An 18,351-nucleotide genomic window follows, 5' to 3' on the forward strand; every position below is an offset into this window, starting at 1 on the left:
ACTTCTCTTATCTCTTATCGAATATAAACTTTCAAAACTGAAGAAAAAAGGGAAACGTTTATATATTACCTAGGCTCTAAACAATCAAATTAGAGCCTACTTCAAAAATTTCACAAGAAGAGGTCATTTTGATGTCCAAATATCATCAAATTGATCATCTTGACATCATGATGCATGTGCATTAAAAAAAATATAAAATGATTTCAAGTTTTAAAAATAGTGCATTTTGTAACACATTTTTAGACAGTCAATTTTTAAGTTTTCATAGATCTGCTATATCAATACTATCTTGAAAGCTTTAAATTTTATAATTAAAGATGAAAATATATTTTACGACTATTATAAAGATTTTCAATATTGAAACCAATGGTTTAAAAAGCAGATCGGTGACCCGGATCGGGTACCTCAAAAACCGATCCGGATCGGTGAATCGGCGATCGGGAAACGGCTGAATCGGTTAGATTAAAGCTTCAAAAAAATCCGAAAAAATTATTAAAATTCATTATAAATATTGTTTTTTAGGAATTTAATAAGAAATGAGGGTACTCCATTAAGAATTTTCATTTCTTTGTTTGAATATGCGAATATTGATATGTTCTTTCCCTGCATGAACTACTATTTACCATTTAATTTACATCACACAAAATGATAAACATAGAATTATCATGGAATAAGTATATCAACATACATGGAATATAATAAATCATACAATTAGTAACATACGATCTAAAAATAAAATGACAGACGACGTCGTTCTTCTTCTTGGTCACGCTGGTGCCATTGATAGAATTCGTTTGACAATTCAATGATTCGATCTAAAAATGAATCATCGATATTAGCAGGTGTCTGACTATACCCAAATCCCTGAGTGTTAGTATTCTGTTGTGTTCCCAATCCAAAATCCCCGAAGCTTGTCCATCCTTCATGCTCATCTACACTGTCATGCTCATCCCTACCCTGTTGTTGTTAGGACTTGATATGTGAATAATATGGCTGGGATAAGGTGGCCTCAAAATCATCATCTCTCTTATTTTCCCTTAGACCCCCTTCCCACTCTCCCTCATTAGGTGCAATATGACCGACATCTCTGATGAATTGTGGATACGTTGGCTGACTGCTTCCTCTTTCATGCTGTTCATCACATTCTTCAAGATCTTCCTCACCGATAGCCGCAAGGAACGCTCTCTTGTGCAACATTGGCTCCTCGTCTTCTACTACTCATTGGTTTGCTGTGTCTGTGACAAATATTGTGTCTAAGTCTATTGGCCCATAGTCTTCAAGCTTCCTTCTTATTTGTCGCTCTCGGAGGTTTAAGTTGTAATGAACGTAGACTAGTTTATGAAGCTTCTCTGAAACGAGTGGATTCCTCCTAATAGTGTGTAATCATTAGAACGTACTCCAGCTGCGCTCACAGCCAGTAGTAGAACATGTTTGGGAGAGCACCTTGTTATCCTCTTTAGGTGAGGTGCATCAGTACCATATATCTCCTACCATTTAGCTGGATTAAAATGCAAAAAACATTGTAAAGGCAAGAATAATTCATAAGATTAAATATATGAATGAACAAAATATTAGCTTGGGGATAACCCTGATCCGTCTTAGTTCGAGAATTCCTCGCAAGTCTAGTTCCGAAGGATCCTATAGCATCCCTATACATAACAAGCTAAAACAAATATATTTCGCTTTAGTGCATTATTCCTCATAAATTTAACAACTCAATGAAGTTATTATCCAAATATTAAATAATACCTCTTGTATTACTGCTACTTGGTTTCAATGGCTTCTCTCCAACCTTTCCCTTCCATAATCTTGTAGGGATGTTCAGGTGTCAAATAGAAAATTTTTGGGTTGAAGTAGTAACCTAGAAAATATATAGATAGAAAAATGTCATTTACAATTTCATAAAAAAATGATTTAAAATGAAACATTCTAATGATATAAATATATATTTACCAGCATAATGAATTGGACGTCCAAATTTGGTATTCCACCTCCTTTCTATAATTTCGATCACTTTGCTAGCAAAACTACACTTCTCCCCAATAGCTGATTTCGTCCTTTCGATATCTTCATAACGGATGCCCATGGTAGCTTTCTTGTCATCATCCACTATTCTTAACACCGTAACCAATGGGGCAATGTCCTCTACGATACTGGAACATCGAGACTATAACCTCCTATTTGAGATTATGCCGTCCACTTTTATACCGGTACTGGACTTCGAGAGGCAGTCATTGAACCACTCTTCACAGGTAAACAATCTCTTTAGTGCACCTTCAGATTCTCGAATGGAGTCCACAGCTAAGTAATCGGTCGCAAAGCGGGTTATGACAGGCTTGATTATCGATTTTTTCTTAGAGTGTTCTCCAAACATAAATAAAATTTTAGAGTGGTTGTATATAAATCTCAACACCAACCTTGCTTCCTCTAGAGTCTCCTTTACAATTTTGATCTCACCGATCTCCTCTAATATAAGATCAATGTTGTGTGCAGCACACGAGGTCTATACTAGACGCTTCCTCTTATCCATCAACTTGTTGCCCACAGAAACACATGCACACGCATTGTCCGTAATAAACTGGACTACATGCTTATCTCCTACCTCCTCCACTATCTGATCATATAGTTGTACGTAGAAGTTTGCATCCTTCTTCATCCATGATATGTCTTTACTAGACAAAAAAGCTGTACCTTTTGGAGAATAGGCCAAGAAGTTTACAAACTCCTTTTTGCTAACTTTGTTCAACCAACCATCACTCATGAGAGTAATGTCTGTCCATGGCCAACTCTGTTTATATTCTTCAATCCACTTTCTAACTTCCTCCACCTCTTCATCTAATATTGGCCCACTGAACTCATATGCCATCGGGGGTTTTACCTCAAGCCTGGCTTTCTGAATTGCACTGACTACAGGTGAAAAATATGAGCTATTGGTTGCATCAAAGGGAATCCCTTTATCGTAGAACCATTTACCAACATATCTCCCCAACATGTTTCTTGTACCTTTAACTATGCCTTTTCGGGTCATCTGTTGTGACTTAGGCTTTGAGAGAAATGAGTTTATACGATCATGACCTACAATATTGGCACTCTTAGATAAGCTACTTCAACGTTTGATTCTTGTTAACACATACTGCCACCAACCCCTCCATACATATTTGAGTTGGGCCCGCCATACATGCTCGACCTGGCCCTGCCATGTATGTCTAAGCTGGGCCTGCCATACATGTCTGAGCTAGACCCACCATGCATGTATGAGCTAGACCCACCATGCATGCCTATGTCATAAACACCGGGCATTCTAAACCCACGTTCCCTCTGATATTACTCATGTAAACTCATTCTTGTGGCCATCTCCATGTCATTATTATATTGCTCTTCTAGGTCATTATTATATTGCTCTTCTGGATCATTCATGCTTGATGGCGTATATAAACTAGCTATCTCCTCATTCATCCTATATTTGACAATTTTTTTTACCTTTGTCAGCCTTAAGAATTGCCGCCATCTGTTTTTTTATATTACTATGTCAAGTGTTGCTTGAACCTATGTACCCCACAACTTTTTACTCTTTGGCAGTAATTACAAATAATTTTGAATTTTTTGTTGGGATCAAGTCTGACCCCATATTGGAGGGTCTTTTGCAGATCTTGACATGATTCAACTGTTTTAATATGTAAAAAGTTAAAAATTAACTTGACAGTTCAACAAAAAAATAATCACCATGTGTAGTGATAATATGTTGGGGTAGTTCATATAGTTATATTTGTTGTTATTTGTTATTGCAAAATACTTCTATGGACAATAATATTTTCGTATATATCAATTACAAACATACATGATAATAAAATACAAAATGCAAGCTCCAAACATGGCTACAACTCAATTATCAAGAACATACATTTTTTTAATCTAAAAAATGAAGCTCAAATTGAATAAATCAGATCAAATTGAATACATCTGATTATAAACAAGACTATAACAATTCAAAACCCTTGAAATCTAACACATTATTTGTAATATATCGTGAACAATAGATCGAAAGGCGGAAAAAAAAAAAAAAAAAACAGTAGAATTTTTTTTTCACAGACATCACTGTATTCTTCTAAAAACTCAAGCTGTAATTAAGTAAATTAAATAAAATTGAATATGGTAAATGATAAAAGACACGATAAAGATTTAAAACCCTACAAATTTAACTGATTATTTTCAAAATATGGACTGAAATTGATCAAATGGCGGAAAAAAAAAGAAAAGCAGAGTTATTACTTGGTTTCGTGAACCTGTGGCTTCAATCTCCAAATTAATATGTTTTTCTCAAAGATAATCACAAATTCGTAACATAAATTTTTAATGAACACATTTACGATCAATATGCCTCAAACTTTTCACAGATTCATGTCCTATTTGGTATGAAACAAAACGAAAAGCGGAAACCCTAAAACCCGCAACTTTTATGATCCAAAAAATTGAAATTTTTCCACCATTTAATGTATGAAAAGGCTGAAAAAAGCTGCATAAAGCCTGAATATTCGATCACATGGCAAAAAAAAGAAGAAAAATAATAAAAAAAAGACAAAATTTGAAGAAACCCGTGAAAAATATTGTGCAGCCTGTGTTCTTCACGGGACTCGCCAATTCGGTACAGTGAATCGCCGATTCACTGTACTGAATCGCCCCGTTCTCTATGAAATCGGGTGATTTTGTATAAAATACCGAAACCGACACGGACTGTACCGATTCTCGAGTCGAACCAGACGAGTCCGATTCAACTCGGCATTTTTTAAAACACTAAAACTATATTTCACAACACTGTTTTTTAACACTAGTAGAGTGCAAACTCATTTTATAGCTAGCTAGCCCTGAACATTAAGACTTCAGAGAGGAGAGAATGAGACATTAGTTAAGGGCATGTGCATTTAATTTCATTTCGAACATACTTTTCGAAATTAATTCCATGTTTGGATATAACGTGGAGAAAATGGATACCTCATCATCCCGTATGACGAGTGACACGCATTTGTTAGTAAGTATCTTAAATGGTTTTGGATTAAATCTATTTTCCACAAATTTCGGGAAACCATCTTAAATTTAGAAATCATGTTAAATTTGTCCGATTGTAGGTGGGAAAGTTTAGGAATCTAAAACACTCCAAAATTCCAACAAACATTACCCGATTTTTTATCGCAAATTAGGGGGATTTTAAGGAAAGCTTAACCTAATCCGAGAGCAAAGAGAAACCCTAATAACTCATTACCATCTGCGTATAGTTTTGGATGTTTATTAAAATAGTATTTTGGTCATTATTACCGAAAGCAAGGGCATTTCAGTAAGAGTTCGAGCAAACCCTAGCGTCCTTCATGGGGAGGATTTATGCCTGTTTCACCCAATCAATACGCGGATCGATAACTTCTGAGCTACTTATTTCTCTCTCGGACACTCTCTCTCTCTAGAAATAACTCAACGATTCTCTTTCTCTTTCATCGCGTTCCTTACCTCGCATCTCTCAGCCCTCCAAATTCCCGCTTTTCTCTGCAAGCCCAACACCTCTCTCTCTCTCTCTCAAATCGTCGTCTTTCACTGCAAATCTCGCTCATATTATCTCTTCTCTCTCTCACTTTCTCTCTCTAGAGGGGGGCGGCGACATGGGCTGGCTCCTCCTCTCTGTCCTAACTCTTTCTCTCTCCATCGCCATGGCCTCTGACTCCACCGCAATGCTCGACCTCGCGAAAGCCATTAACCCTGTCGCCAACCTCGGCTGGACCGGTTCGGACCCCTGTAACTGGAAGAATGTGGACTGCACGAATGGCCGGGTCACCGCCATTCGCCTCCCGGGACAAAACCTTAAAGGCACCCTCCCTTCCTCCATTAACTCTCTTTCTATGCTCTCAATCCTAACCTTACAGGGCAACTCTCTCTCTGGTCCCTTACCCTCGTTTTCCGGCATGTCTTCTCTCCAGACCCTATATCTTGATGGAAACCAGTTCTCCTCCATTCCTGGTGATTTCTTCCGTGGCCTCACTTCCCTTCAAAATGTTAGTTTAGATGATAACCCCTTCGAGCAATGGTTGTTGCCTTCTGATCTCGCCAGTGCGGACGGTCTAGTGTTGTTTTCAGCTAGCAATGCTAGCATTGGCGGGTCGATTCCTGAGTATTTTGGTGGTCTTCAGAGTCTTGAAAGCATTCGTCTATCCTATAACAACCTCACTGGTGGATTGCCGGCATCTTTCGACAAGTCCTCGCTGAAGAACCTGTGGCTCAACAACCAGAGGGGTCCCATGCTATCGGGCTCAATCATGGTGCTCGGGAACATGACATTCCTCACCCAGGTCTGGCTCCAGACGAACGGCTTCTCAGGCTCCATCCCTGACCTCTCGGGTTGCAAGTCGCTCTTCGATCTGCAGCTTCGTGACAATGCCCTGACTGGTCTTGTGCCCTCGTCTCTGATGGAACTTCAGTCACTGATGAACGTATCCCTGCGAAACAACAAGCTGCAAGGGCCATATCCTCAGTTCAAGGATGGTATCAAGGTTGATAATGGGAAGCTAAACGATTTCTGCCGGTATGACCCCGGGGTGCCTTGCGACGATCGTGTCATGGTGTTGCTTGAGATTGCAGCTGGATTTGGGTATCCAGCGGCGGTGGCTGATGCCTGGAGTGACAATGACCCCTGCTCCAATTGGCTCTACGTGACTTGTGATCCTCAAAAGAAGAACATCACGGTGCTTAACTTTGCAAATGCAAAGCTGTCTGGTACGATCTCACCCTCCATAGGGAAGCTCAGCTCTTTGAGGAGCCTCATCCTCAGCAACAACAACCTCACTGGAAAGATCCCTGATGTCCTCGCATCGATGCCAAACCTCCAGAGTGTTGATGTGGAGAACAACGACCTCTTCGGAGAGGTCCCAAATTTCAGAAAAGAGGTCACCCTGAAGACGGATGGGAACCCCCTTCTTGGGACCACTCCCGCACCGGGCAGAGGTGGCAGCGGCTCTGGGTCATCTGGCGGGTCGAACTCGACCACACCTAGTGGCATGCCGACCACCTCGAGCATCACGGGTTCGGGCTCGCCGACTGGTGTCATTGTGGGCGTAGCTGTGGGCCTGGCTGTTCTTATGTTGATTGGTGTGGGTGTTATTTACTGTGTTCGTAAGAAGCGCCACCAAAAGTTCAGGCGTGTTCAGAACCCACCAAGCCTGCTTAATGGTGGATCAGTGCCATCGGATTTGCAATCGATCAAAGTTGAATTGAGCAGTCTCAATGGGAATGGGAACGCAAGCGAGCAGCACAGCCGTGCTAGCAGCGGGCCTCACATGGGTGAAGCTGCCGGTGGGAGCATGGTGATATCGATTCAGGTGCTCCGATTGGTGACCAATAATTTTAGTGAGGAGAACATTTTGGGGAAGGGTGGATTTGGGGTGGTTTATAAAGGTGAATTACATGATGGTACCAAGATTGCAGTGAAGAGGATGGAAGCAGGTGTTATGGGGAAAGGAATGAATGAGTTTCAGGCTGAGATTGGGGTGCTAACTAAGGTTAGGCATAGGCATCTTGTGGCGTTGTTGGGTTATTGTGTTGAAGGTAATGAGAGACTTCTGGTTTATGAGTACATGCCTCAAGGGACGTTGGGCCAACATCTGTTTGATTATGCACAAAACGGGTATCCACCGCTGAGTTGGAAACAGAGGCTTACGATCGCGCTTGATGTGGCAAGAGGAGTGGAGTATTTGCATAGCTTGGCTCAAAAGAGTTTCATACATAGGGATTTGAAGCCTTCAAATGTGTTGCTTGGTGATGATATGAGGGCCAAGGTTTCAGATTTTGGGCTCGTAAAGCTTGCACCTGATGGGAAGTATTCAGTCGAAACTAGACTCGCGGGAACTTTTGGGTATCTTGCTCCTGAATATGCTGGTAAGTATTCATTTGACAGTAATTGGTTTTTTTTTTTTGTTTTTGTTCGTTGGATCGGTCTGTTCTGTCTTCTTCCTTTAATTTCAATTGGTGGTTGTTTTCTAGATTTAGATACCTACTGTTTGAAAAGAAACCTTGACTAGACTGTAGCTGTTTGAAAGGAAATCATTCTCTTTGTCAGCAGTTTCAATTGCATTTGTTTGTGGTTATTTTGAGTGGGGCATTCTAGAAAAGGACAGTAGAACTGTTTAGAACTGTTTCTGAGTTTGTGGGATTTGTTGGGTTGGTGAAGTCATGTTGGGCCCATGGGATCCACCTTGTTTTTTTCCCTCTCTCTTTCCTGGAATTCTTTTAGCTATTCAATGTGGGTTTCAAGCTAATTGTTCTCCATGTGAATTTCTTTTACATTTGGTCAGTTGGGACATCATTTTTGTTTCTTCCCTTTCTTCTATACTGGAATGTTTTTGGATTTTCTTATTTTGTACGCATACATAATTTGTGAAGCTAATTGAACTCCATGTGAACTTGTTCTTTTTACCTCTGGTGAATCATGTGAGTTTTGTACAAAAGTTCTCATTTAAAGTTTCATTGATTTTGAATGGGCTTCCATATAAATTTTCTCTTACTCGAGGAAACTATTTTACCTATTCACATGATTGCTCTTCTTGTAAAAGGGCTGATAGATCAGTAGTGTGTTGTTTCATTTTAGTTAGAGAAATCCAAGTTTAGTTGTTTGTTTCTATCTGACTACAGATTACCCTAACTCAAATTCAGATGTTGGTTCTCTCTGAATGTATGCAATCATATACATGTCTGCTTCTAAAACCTCTACTCTTCACGCTTGAAACAAAGAAGCCTGTTCTGTTAGTTATTGAACCTATCAACACAATTAATCTTTATGTAAATTTAGGGTACAGATAATTTTCTGTGTTTCACTTGGCTTTCTGAGAAATACAATTAGGCATTTAGTGTTCTAGGAATTCCCATGAATACACTCACTAGGAAAAGAAATCCAAGGTCAGTTGTTTGTTTCTATCTGAATACATGTTACCCTAACTCAATTCAGATGTTGGTTCTCTCTGAATGTATGCAATCATATAAATGTCTGCTTCTAAACTCTCTACTCTTCATTCTTGAAACAAAGGAATCTGTTCTGTTAGTTATTGAACCTATCAACACAATTAATCTTCATGTAAATTTAGGGTACAGATAATTTTCTGTGTTTCACTTGGCTTTCTAAGAAATTCAATTAGGCATTTAGTGTTCTAGAATTCCCATGAATACATTCTCTAGGAAAACTTTTTAATAATAATTTTCATCAAGAGGGGTTCGGCAGATAGGTACTTTACATTTGGCTTTCAATTTTGGACATTAGTTCCATCTGAAATGCTGTTCTCACCCAAACTGTTTTATAAACCTATTGCTCTATACAACTCAAAAAGTTCCCTGATATTAGTTGCATCTTAAATGATGTTCTCCTCCAAAGTGTTTATAAAACTTGAACTCTATCTAACTTTGAAAGTTTCCATCGAAACCTCTTGTGCTGTTAATCCCCCATGTACATTGATTTGCAATGTGTTTCTTATCAATATTGGTCCCTTGTACAAATTCTCAGTCTAGGAAATGCACACTACTCAAATCGTTCTGTATCTCGTGTAAAAATTGCAGGCATATTTTTAGCCATTGTTATCTGAATTGTCATTTTTACCAGATGTTTCATTCATGACTCTTCATTTTTACCAGATGTTTCCATTAAAGACACATAGTTGTTAAGTAGTCCCATCCTCCATGACTGTCCATGTTATTTTTCTGCACACATGATCCTTCTGAAAAAAACGGCAGTGGATTGTTAGCCATGTCTATTTATCATTTCATGTTTCTAGCAAAGACACTAGAGTTGTTAGCAAATCCGGTACGTTCATGATTGGCTCTTTTACCTCTCTACCTGGATGATCCTTGTGTGTGCAAATAGTGGACAGTTTGTTAGTAATTGTTTTTTTCTCTCTTACTAGTAGTTTCCACCAGAGCTTTCGTTTTAAGTTCATGTTTCCATTAATGATACTTTCATTTCTCTCTCCTTCCATGACGGATCCTGTTTTCGCTGTTGTCTGTCCTCTGTCAGTCACAGGAAGGGTTACGACCAAAGTAGATGTCTTTGCTTTTGGGGTCATTTTAATGGAGCTGATAACTGGTCGACGAGCTCTCGATGAGTCTCAACCAGAGGATAGCATGCACTTGGTCACCTGGTTCCGGAGAGTTATAGCCAACAAAGAGAAGATTGGAAAAGTAATTGACCCTGTTATAGACCTCGATGAAGAAACATATAAGAGCATATGCACGGTGGCTGAGCTTGCAGGTCATTGCACTGCCAGAGAGCCACATCAAAGGCCTGACATGGGGCATGCAGTTAATGTTCTCTCTCCTCTGGTTCAACAATGGAAACCCACAAGCACAGAGGATGAGGATTGTTTTGGCATAGACCTGGACATGCCTCTTGCTCAAGTTCTGAAGAGATGGCAAGCCAATGAGGGAACATCAACCATGACTCTCATGGAGGAGACCTCAAATGCCAGCATACCACCCAAGCCGTATGCCGAGAATTTCCTTTCAAAGGATGGTCGATAGAGAGAGAGAGAGAGCATGGTAGAGAGACAGAGCGAAGGAGGTCGATGGAGACAGAGAGAGGAAGAGGTCAGTTCCTCACTCTTGTTTCGGTTTTTGGAGGTCCAAATTGGAAGCAGAGATGGGTTCTGGCCTCTTGTTCAAAGTCTCTGCCTTTGTTTGAATGGTGAGCATTGGCTTTCTGGTTTTACTGTTTATGGCCTTGGATTGTCGGATCTCGGGGCTGGGGTTTTTGCTCTCTGACTGTTGTTTTATTTATTCTTTTTCCTCTTTGCCTTTCTTGTAAAGCTAACATAAGGGTGTTGTTTGGGTTAGGGGAGAAAAGGAGATTGCCACGATTGAGTGAGAGAGAGAGAGACTAAATTGAAGATGAATTGAAGAGTTTGAAGTGTTGTGCCCTTGGAATATTGTGTATACATGTGAGATTCCTGTTAACATATTATATGGGATAATTATTTTCTTAACCCACAAGTAAATGGATTTCTATTTGTTGGTAAATGATTTGCCTAGAAATTTCCTAGTCTCTGTTTGATGAGAGGGTAAGATAGTATTCTGGTTCTTGCTGTTTTGTGCTGTTTTGCCAGCTTGGTGGAGGAGCGTGAGTTGTCCTTTGTGTGTGTGCTATGAGAGAGTTACTGGGGGGTTTCCTTTTAGCTGATTGATGTGTCGTGTCGAGCCCTGCCAGATCAGGGGTGGGGGTGAGAATGGGTCCGGTTGAGCCTGGATCGCGACTCTTGTGTTTGGTGTGAGCTGAGTTGTGGGCTGGGGCTGGAAATGGGCCTCGTCAGGCCCGGGTCGACCTGCAGTGAACTCCACTAGGTCTAAGTTAGACACAGACAGATCCTGTTGGACTTGGACCCTACCCACTGAGTTTGGATCATGTATCGGTCTATAAATGAAAAAATAATTTTTTTTCTGTTAGTACAGTCGAGTTGGTAAGCTTGGCTGGCCTCAACCCAAATAGGACTCAACCCAATAGGGTCCAACCTGGACCTACACCAGAATCCAGACCCACCGAGACCCTGTCAGGTCAAGATCAAGTGGACCAAGATCCCACCATTCTGGTCTATTGAATGGGTTTTAGACCCCAATCGGGTGGAGACGACACCACAATTGGGGTAAGAGGAATGGGGGGTTCTCTTTACCGTGTGATTGATATTGCGCTGCCATTGCCAGCTCTGTATGGGGTGGGTAAGCAAGCTACTGTCGATCACATGGGGTTGGTTCTTGAAAAGTCGCTTTTGGACACCATCAAATGTCTTAAAATGAGAGGATTGAAGAGTGCAGCAGCACATGGGCATCCGCGATCACCTCTTTTTTTTTTTGTCGTGTCCCCCCACACCATATTTATCATACTTTACTCCTAGAACGTGTTTTCTATATGTTTTGTTTTTCTTGGCGCTGTTGAAAAAATTATTGACGTGTCACCTTTATTAATATTAAAACTACACGTAATTTATGGGAAACTTTAGTGAAATAAAATAAGCACAACATTTCATGACAAACTTTTCAGTCTCATGATTTTTTTATTTTTTATTTTTTATTTTTTATTTTTTGCACAAGTTACAAGGATCTCTCAAAGCTTCCGTCTCTCAGTAAATTATTTAACATGATAGATTTATTGTTAAAGTGGGCGTTGTTGTGATGATGATAACCATGCCACTAACCTTCAAGCTCTAAACACCATCTCTCTTCCTCTTTGAAAAAAGAACCGAACAACTTTATTCTAGATGCGAGTTGTTCGAAGGTATCCATCTCAAGGAGTCACGTGTGGAGCATTTCTGGATCGCTCCGTCCGCAATAAACACCGGTTCACCCGTCCTGGGAGACAAAATGTGGCCGGAGAGTCGAGCGGTTAAGGTTGGGCTCAGCATGGTTTTGTCTGGCCTAACATTTTTGGTTATTTTTGTTATAGTTGGCCCCCTCATGGCCTCTTTGCCTTGGTCCAAGCGGGGCGTGGGCTAGGGCTGGCCGCCGCAGGCCTGCCCCATTGTAGTCCCTACTCTGCACATTTTAGGTATCTTGATCCACTTATAGCTATTGTTTTGCCGTCTATGTAGGTGCCCTCTAAAAAAGGGGAAATATATTTCCTGAAAAAAAAGGTTTATTTTTGAACTTGGGGGCTATAGATTGTTTCCCACGGCAACAGTTGAGACTTGAGACTATTATTTAGAAACTCACAATATGGATGGGCAAGGACCGGATCCCGATTCAATGAAAACATAAGAACCAGGGAAATCAGGCATTTCTAGGGTTTCTTATACCTTGATTGTTCCCCCAACTGATACTTTTGCTTAAGAGTATGGGAGATTAGGGAATCGAGAATTTGTAATTTTTTTAATTGATTGTATGTTATGAGATTGTTTATTTTTGGTACAAAGAGATCACAATTACCATAATCATCCGATATGAATTCTAATAGCTTCGTGTGTCAGAAAGTATGAAAAATTTTCTTTTAAACTTTAAACCCAGTCAATTAAATTAATGCAGTCACCCATTTTCACATTCAATGACCAATATTAATTGTAAATTCTATGTAACAAATATAAATGGTTTTACTGTGTAGTGCATACTTTTCCGTTTTTTAAACTTGTTGAAATCATTTTGTATTTTTATTGGAACTAGTTGCTTTTTATTTTTTTCCCCTCGCTGGTTTTGAAACGTGAAAACCTTCAATTTGACTACACCCAAATTGATATCTGTATTTGGGCACAAAATACGTATGTCAGTGTTTAATAATAAAAAGTTGAATTATTAACTACTCAAAAAGAAAAAAAGAATATTGAGTTGAGACCGATCAAAAAATATAAAAGTTCTAGTCGTTTATTGACGACTAACGTGGTATACTTGATGCCTAATGCCATATCGCCATACGTTACAAAGATGTATTGTTTTCAAACGTTGAAATTCATTTTATTTTTTCATGTCTATATATCTTGATGTCGAGACATCAAAACAATTTTTTTTAGTGAAATTTTTTGTAATGAGCCCTAATTTGATTGTTTAGATGTTTAAGCTTTTTCCTTGCAATATTAGATAGGAAAAAGACAGCGTTGGTTCACACCACCCAAGCACGTGAGGCGTGGAGTTCTTATTGGAGTCAGGTCATGCACCTTAACACGCCCGAACCTTTCTATTCAATGCCTAAACGCACACGCTGTTTCAATGCGTGGCCTCTCGCATGCATCCTCGAAATGGGCCCTCACCAGAGTAGTGAGAGAGGTTTTCTAAAGAGAACGAGAGCTTTTTTTTTTTGAAAGTGTTAATGACAGGTTTTTTAGTGAGAGAGGGAGTGTGGTGGGTTTTGAAATGAGATTTTGGTACGCAAGAAAATGGGTGGATTCATTAGGGCTGACAACGGCCTAGGCTTGGTCCTAGCCCTATCCACGCTGGGCTGGGCTATAGATATAATTTGGAAAAATGAAAAAAACAAAGAAAAACTTAAAAAAAAAGTTGTCCAGGACTGGCCAAACCGGCCAGCCCTATGGCGGCCTTGGCTCAAGCCCAAGCCCAGAACTCAGGCCATATTTTATGGCCCAAGCTTTAATTTTGTAGGGTTGTCCAACTGGCCTGCTAGGTCACCTGATCCATTGACACCCTTATATGCAACAAGCTAGGTAAATATAAAGCAGGGAAAAGAAACTTCTAAACCTTTAATCGAGCATGCAGTAATACTTCACAGAAAAGTATGTTGGGGACCTATGTAGGAAAAATTAGTCGGTCGAACTCATAACCGGCCGATTTAACCACAATCAAGCACTAACTGAGCCCCGTTTTCCCAGGCAGCGGGATGCTACTCAGCACAATAGGGCACTTGCCCTTTTCTTTTATTTGGCCTTTGGCCTTGTCTCTAGAGAGAGGGAGAAGAAGTGAGAGAGAGAGAAAGAGAGCGGGGCAAGCCATGGTGGGGGGAGCACAAAAGCTGGACTTGTCTAGAAGACTTTGGCCAAGGCGTATAACGAGAAATGTTTCTGATTGACAAGGAGGTATAGCTGTGGTATCACGAAATGGGTTAACTTAGATTTTTAGAAGAGTGAACCATCCCTGCGAGACACATTAGTACCCCAAGCCCCCTCACCACTCTTATTACTAGCCAGTATTAGTTGCAGTTTGTAACTCTCTCAATTGAATTAATGTATGCTAAATTCTAAATTGTGTTGTATATATCCCTAATCTTCATATATGAATTTGTATAAACATAGTCGTTTCAATAGTTATTTGTCATTAATTTTATTTTTTCAAGATAATTGTAGGTAATAACAAAATATAAATAAAATCTAGAGTGATTTATGTTAGGACATTAAAATTTTAGGTAAAATACAAAATATTTTACTTGTATGAGGAAATTACAAAAAAGGTCCCCCTCATTTTTTAATTTTTTTCAAATGTGCCCTTTGTTCAACCCGAATTTTAATTTCTTTGTTTGGTATTTTTGTCGGTAGGGCATTGTCCCAAGCCTTAAGGTACTGCCCTACTAACGGAAAAGCTAAAAAAGAACAAAATTTTAAAAAAATCAAAATTCATGTTGACTGAGTGGCAGTTTTGGAAAAACTAAAAAATAGCCTACCTTCTTTGTAATTTCTGTATATAAGAGAGCATTTCGTATTTTATCAAAAAAATTAGGGTCCGTACGTAAATCTCTCTAAAATCTATATCTTTCCATACTTTTTATTTTTAATTTTTTTTTGGGTTTTTGGCTCATTTTAAGTTAATTTTTTTTACCTAACCGAGTCAAACCGGATGACCAGCCCGGTTGGATTTTTTTTGCTTGGGACAGAGGACTTTAGTCACTCATCCAAAGAACTGCTTCCGAGGGCAATCGTCCAATGGATGGGGGACAACCCTTACAAAGGCAATTATCATTGGTAAGATGTCCCAAAATTTTATGTTTTGTGATCTTATGGAATCATACGATGCTATCATGAACACATGTGAATAAGGCAGGCCTCCAGAACCATTCCAGTTTGGCTTTTCCTAAGTTGGATGCACGTCAATGTCCATTCTATGGTTCTTATCCACTTTCTATTCATTATGTTGAACGTTAAGGGTCGCAATGGATTGGGTTGGCCGGGCTCACCCCAGCCCGGTCAGTCCGGCCCTTAAAAACTAGGGTTTGGGCCATGAAATATGGCCTATGTGCTGGGCTAGGCCCAGGCAACCACAGCTCGACGTACGACCAGGCCGGCCCAATTAATCCTGGCCTAACCTTCGTTTTCTTTGTTTTTTTGTTTCTTTTTGTTTTATTTTCAATTTTGTTTGGCTCAGCCCAGCCTAAATAGAGCTAGGGCCAGACCTTTTTGGCCAAATCAGGGCTGGGGTGTATCTGGGCTGACTCTATGAGGACTAGGCAGTGGTTGGCCCGGCCCATTGCCACCCTTATTAAACATACATCATGCCTCTGAGGAAAATATACCATGCTCACTAAGGATCACTCTATACCACGCCGCCTTGTAAAAATCCACATCAAACGAGCTTTGGGCAGTGTATTGTGGCGGTACTACATCTCAGACTCCGCTCTATGACAGTCAAATCTCCACCGTCCAATACTGCTTGGAGTTAAGATTTTTAACAGGGTGCGATTGCAATATGTTGTATCACCAAAGCACAGGGCAAAGACTGCGCTGGCCTTTAGCATGCTGTTCCAACCATGTAAGTTTTCCTCATCCTTGGATGAAGTGACCTATTTGCATCACGGCCTAGGGTAACTACCCTATAAGGTGGTGTGTCACAAAGTTCGAGAATTTATTTTGAAGTTTGAGCTTGGTTAATGGAATAAATGCAGCCATCTAATTTACGTCCAATGATCAAAATTAATTATGATCATCTTGTACCAAAGATAAAGGGTCTCATTGTATACTTTTCATTTTGGAAATTGGGTATAAGAATTCATGAACATTTTATTTTATTTTTCATTTTTCTGTTGGATAAAATTAGCTTGGACGATATCACCCCCTGATCATTGGCACAAATTGAAATGCAATACGCACTAGACTTGGGCGAGTTACTTGAACTTGCCATATGGGCGACACCGAGTGCAATGCATACAAATAAATACTAAGTATGTTCACTTTCATGCAAATAGTGCTAAAATGACATGTTCGCTAGTATGTATATTAATGGCCTCATGTCAAAGGTTCAAATTCTCTTAGATACCACCTTAACTTTAAAATAATAGGCGCCCTATCTTTTTTATAAAAAAATAGGCATCATTAAAGTAAGGTTCAACGGGTTTTTATAAAAAAATAGACATCATTAAAGTAAGGTTCAACGGGTTTAATTGAAATAAGGGGATTCAAAAATAATAAATGCATGGGCGTGGTTCCATCCGTAAGTGTCTAGGAACCACATCATTTAACCGGTGCGCTAAGTACATTATATCTATAATTTATGCTCTTTTTCTTCTTCTTCTTCTTTTTTTTTTTTTTTTTTTTTTTATAACACGAGCTGGATTCGAACGAGTTACTCAAACTTGTCCAAGTAACTCGCCTCGGTCATTGGACGAGCTCACATTGGTCGAGTCAAGTCCCCATACCTTGTGGAGCATAATGAAATACGTTGGATAAGAGAGTAACTAGATACATTGTACTTAAGAACTAAAGATAAAAATAGGGAAGTCCCAATCTCCTAAATGTGGCTTTTTTTTTGGACAAAAAATTATCAGATTTTATTGCTAAAGACTGTTACAATAGATTAACATCATTAGTACATAAGATAAGCACCCGATTAACTCCTCTTTTTACAAGACCATTGGCCAATGAGTTGGCCTCCCTATAGACATGCTGAAAGGATAGCGTGAAAACACCCACCATATCCTTGACCTGGTACCAAATTGTACTATATTCCCATGAAATTCGTTGCTCATTCCTGCACCATCTCACCACCTTCATCGAGTCCCCTTCCACCTTACCAAGTGTGCCTAGATTCTTATCAACAAAAACAGGAGTGCATGACGTAAGGCCTTACATTCGGCAAGGTTAGCAGTTGCCACACCAATTGGACTTGCGTAACCAAAGACTACTATACCATTCCAATCCCTAACCACTCCTCCTATACCCGCAACACCTGGATTACCCATAGAGCTGCCATCAAAATTTAATTTGAAGCAGCCCTGAGCTGGTGGACTCCATCGCCCAACTGGTCTTTGCGTAGCAACATGGGAAGAAAATAAACTGGAAAGATTTAGTCTTACATCCACCTCAGCAGTACCATGTCCTTCCTTAATAGTTGATAACAACCTCCAACAATTATGCAAGTCATTACATAGCACAATTTCAAGTGGTAAAACCTTACCTTCAAATACTCTTCTATTATGCTCCTTCCATTCTTCCCATAATACTGCTCAGGATTTCATCGAAGGAACTGGTACAGTTCATCCCATTATCAAGTAACTTCATATCTTGAATGCCTTTGGAGGACCCGATATATGACATATATGCCTCCATTGGCACGTCAAGAGAGCTATGGAAACTACTTGAATCCAAGTACCTCACGGAAGAGTTTGGTACTAAAAGATTTCTGATATCTAACTTTCTAAATTTTAAATTCGTTGAAAACAAGACTATTCTCTCTCAAGTATATGAGTTGCAGCTTGTAGTCAATGAATTTAAAGATTGTGGTATTCCTTGGGATGAATATTCCTAGTAGGCTTTATAATTCATAATTTACCCCCTTCTTGGAGACAGTACCAAAAGAAGATGAATCACAAGAAAGTTGATCTTGATTTGGTCCAACTTCAAAGATTTATTCGAACTGAAGAAGAAAATAAACTTAAGGAAAAGAAATTAATTTTCCCTTTAAGGCAAACCTTGTTGAGCAAAA

The 18,351-nt window shown here is 39.6% G+C and overlaps 1 protein-coding gene across 1 annotated transcript; it reads left to right on the plus strand.

Annotated features, from left to right (window-relative positions):
* Positions 1 to 3,908: 3,908 nt before the first annotated feature.
* LOC18425954 (receptor protein kinase TMK1) lies at positions 3,909 to 11,031 on the plus strand. Its single transcript, XM_006830487.4, has 2 exons — positions 3,909 to 7,911; positions 10,034 to 11,031. Exons 1-2 carry the CDS (start codon positions 5,646 to 5,648, stop codon positions 10,534 to 10,536), a joined length of 2,769 nt encoding a protein of 922 aa, XP_006830550.3. The 5' UTR covers positions 3,909 to 5,645; the 3' UTR covers positions 10,537 to 11,031.
* The last annotated feature ends 7,320 nt before the right edge of the window (positions 11,032 to 18,351 follow it).

The sequence above is a fragment of the Amborella trichopoda genome, chromosome 6 (assembly GCF_054954075.1).
Source record: "Amborella trichopoda isolate Santa Cruz 75 chromosome 6, AtrichopodaSantaCruz75HAP2 v2.0, whole genome shotgun sequence".
Classification (NCBI taxonomy): Eukaryota; Viridiplantae; Streptophyta; class Magnoliopsida; order Amborellales; family Amborellaceae; genus Amborella; species Amborella trichopoda.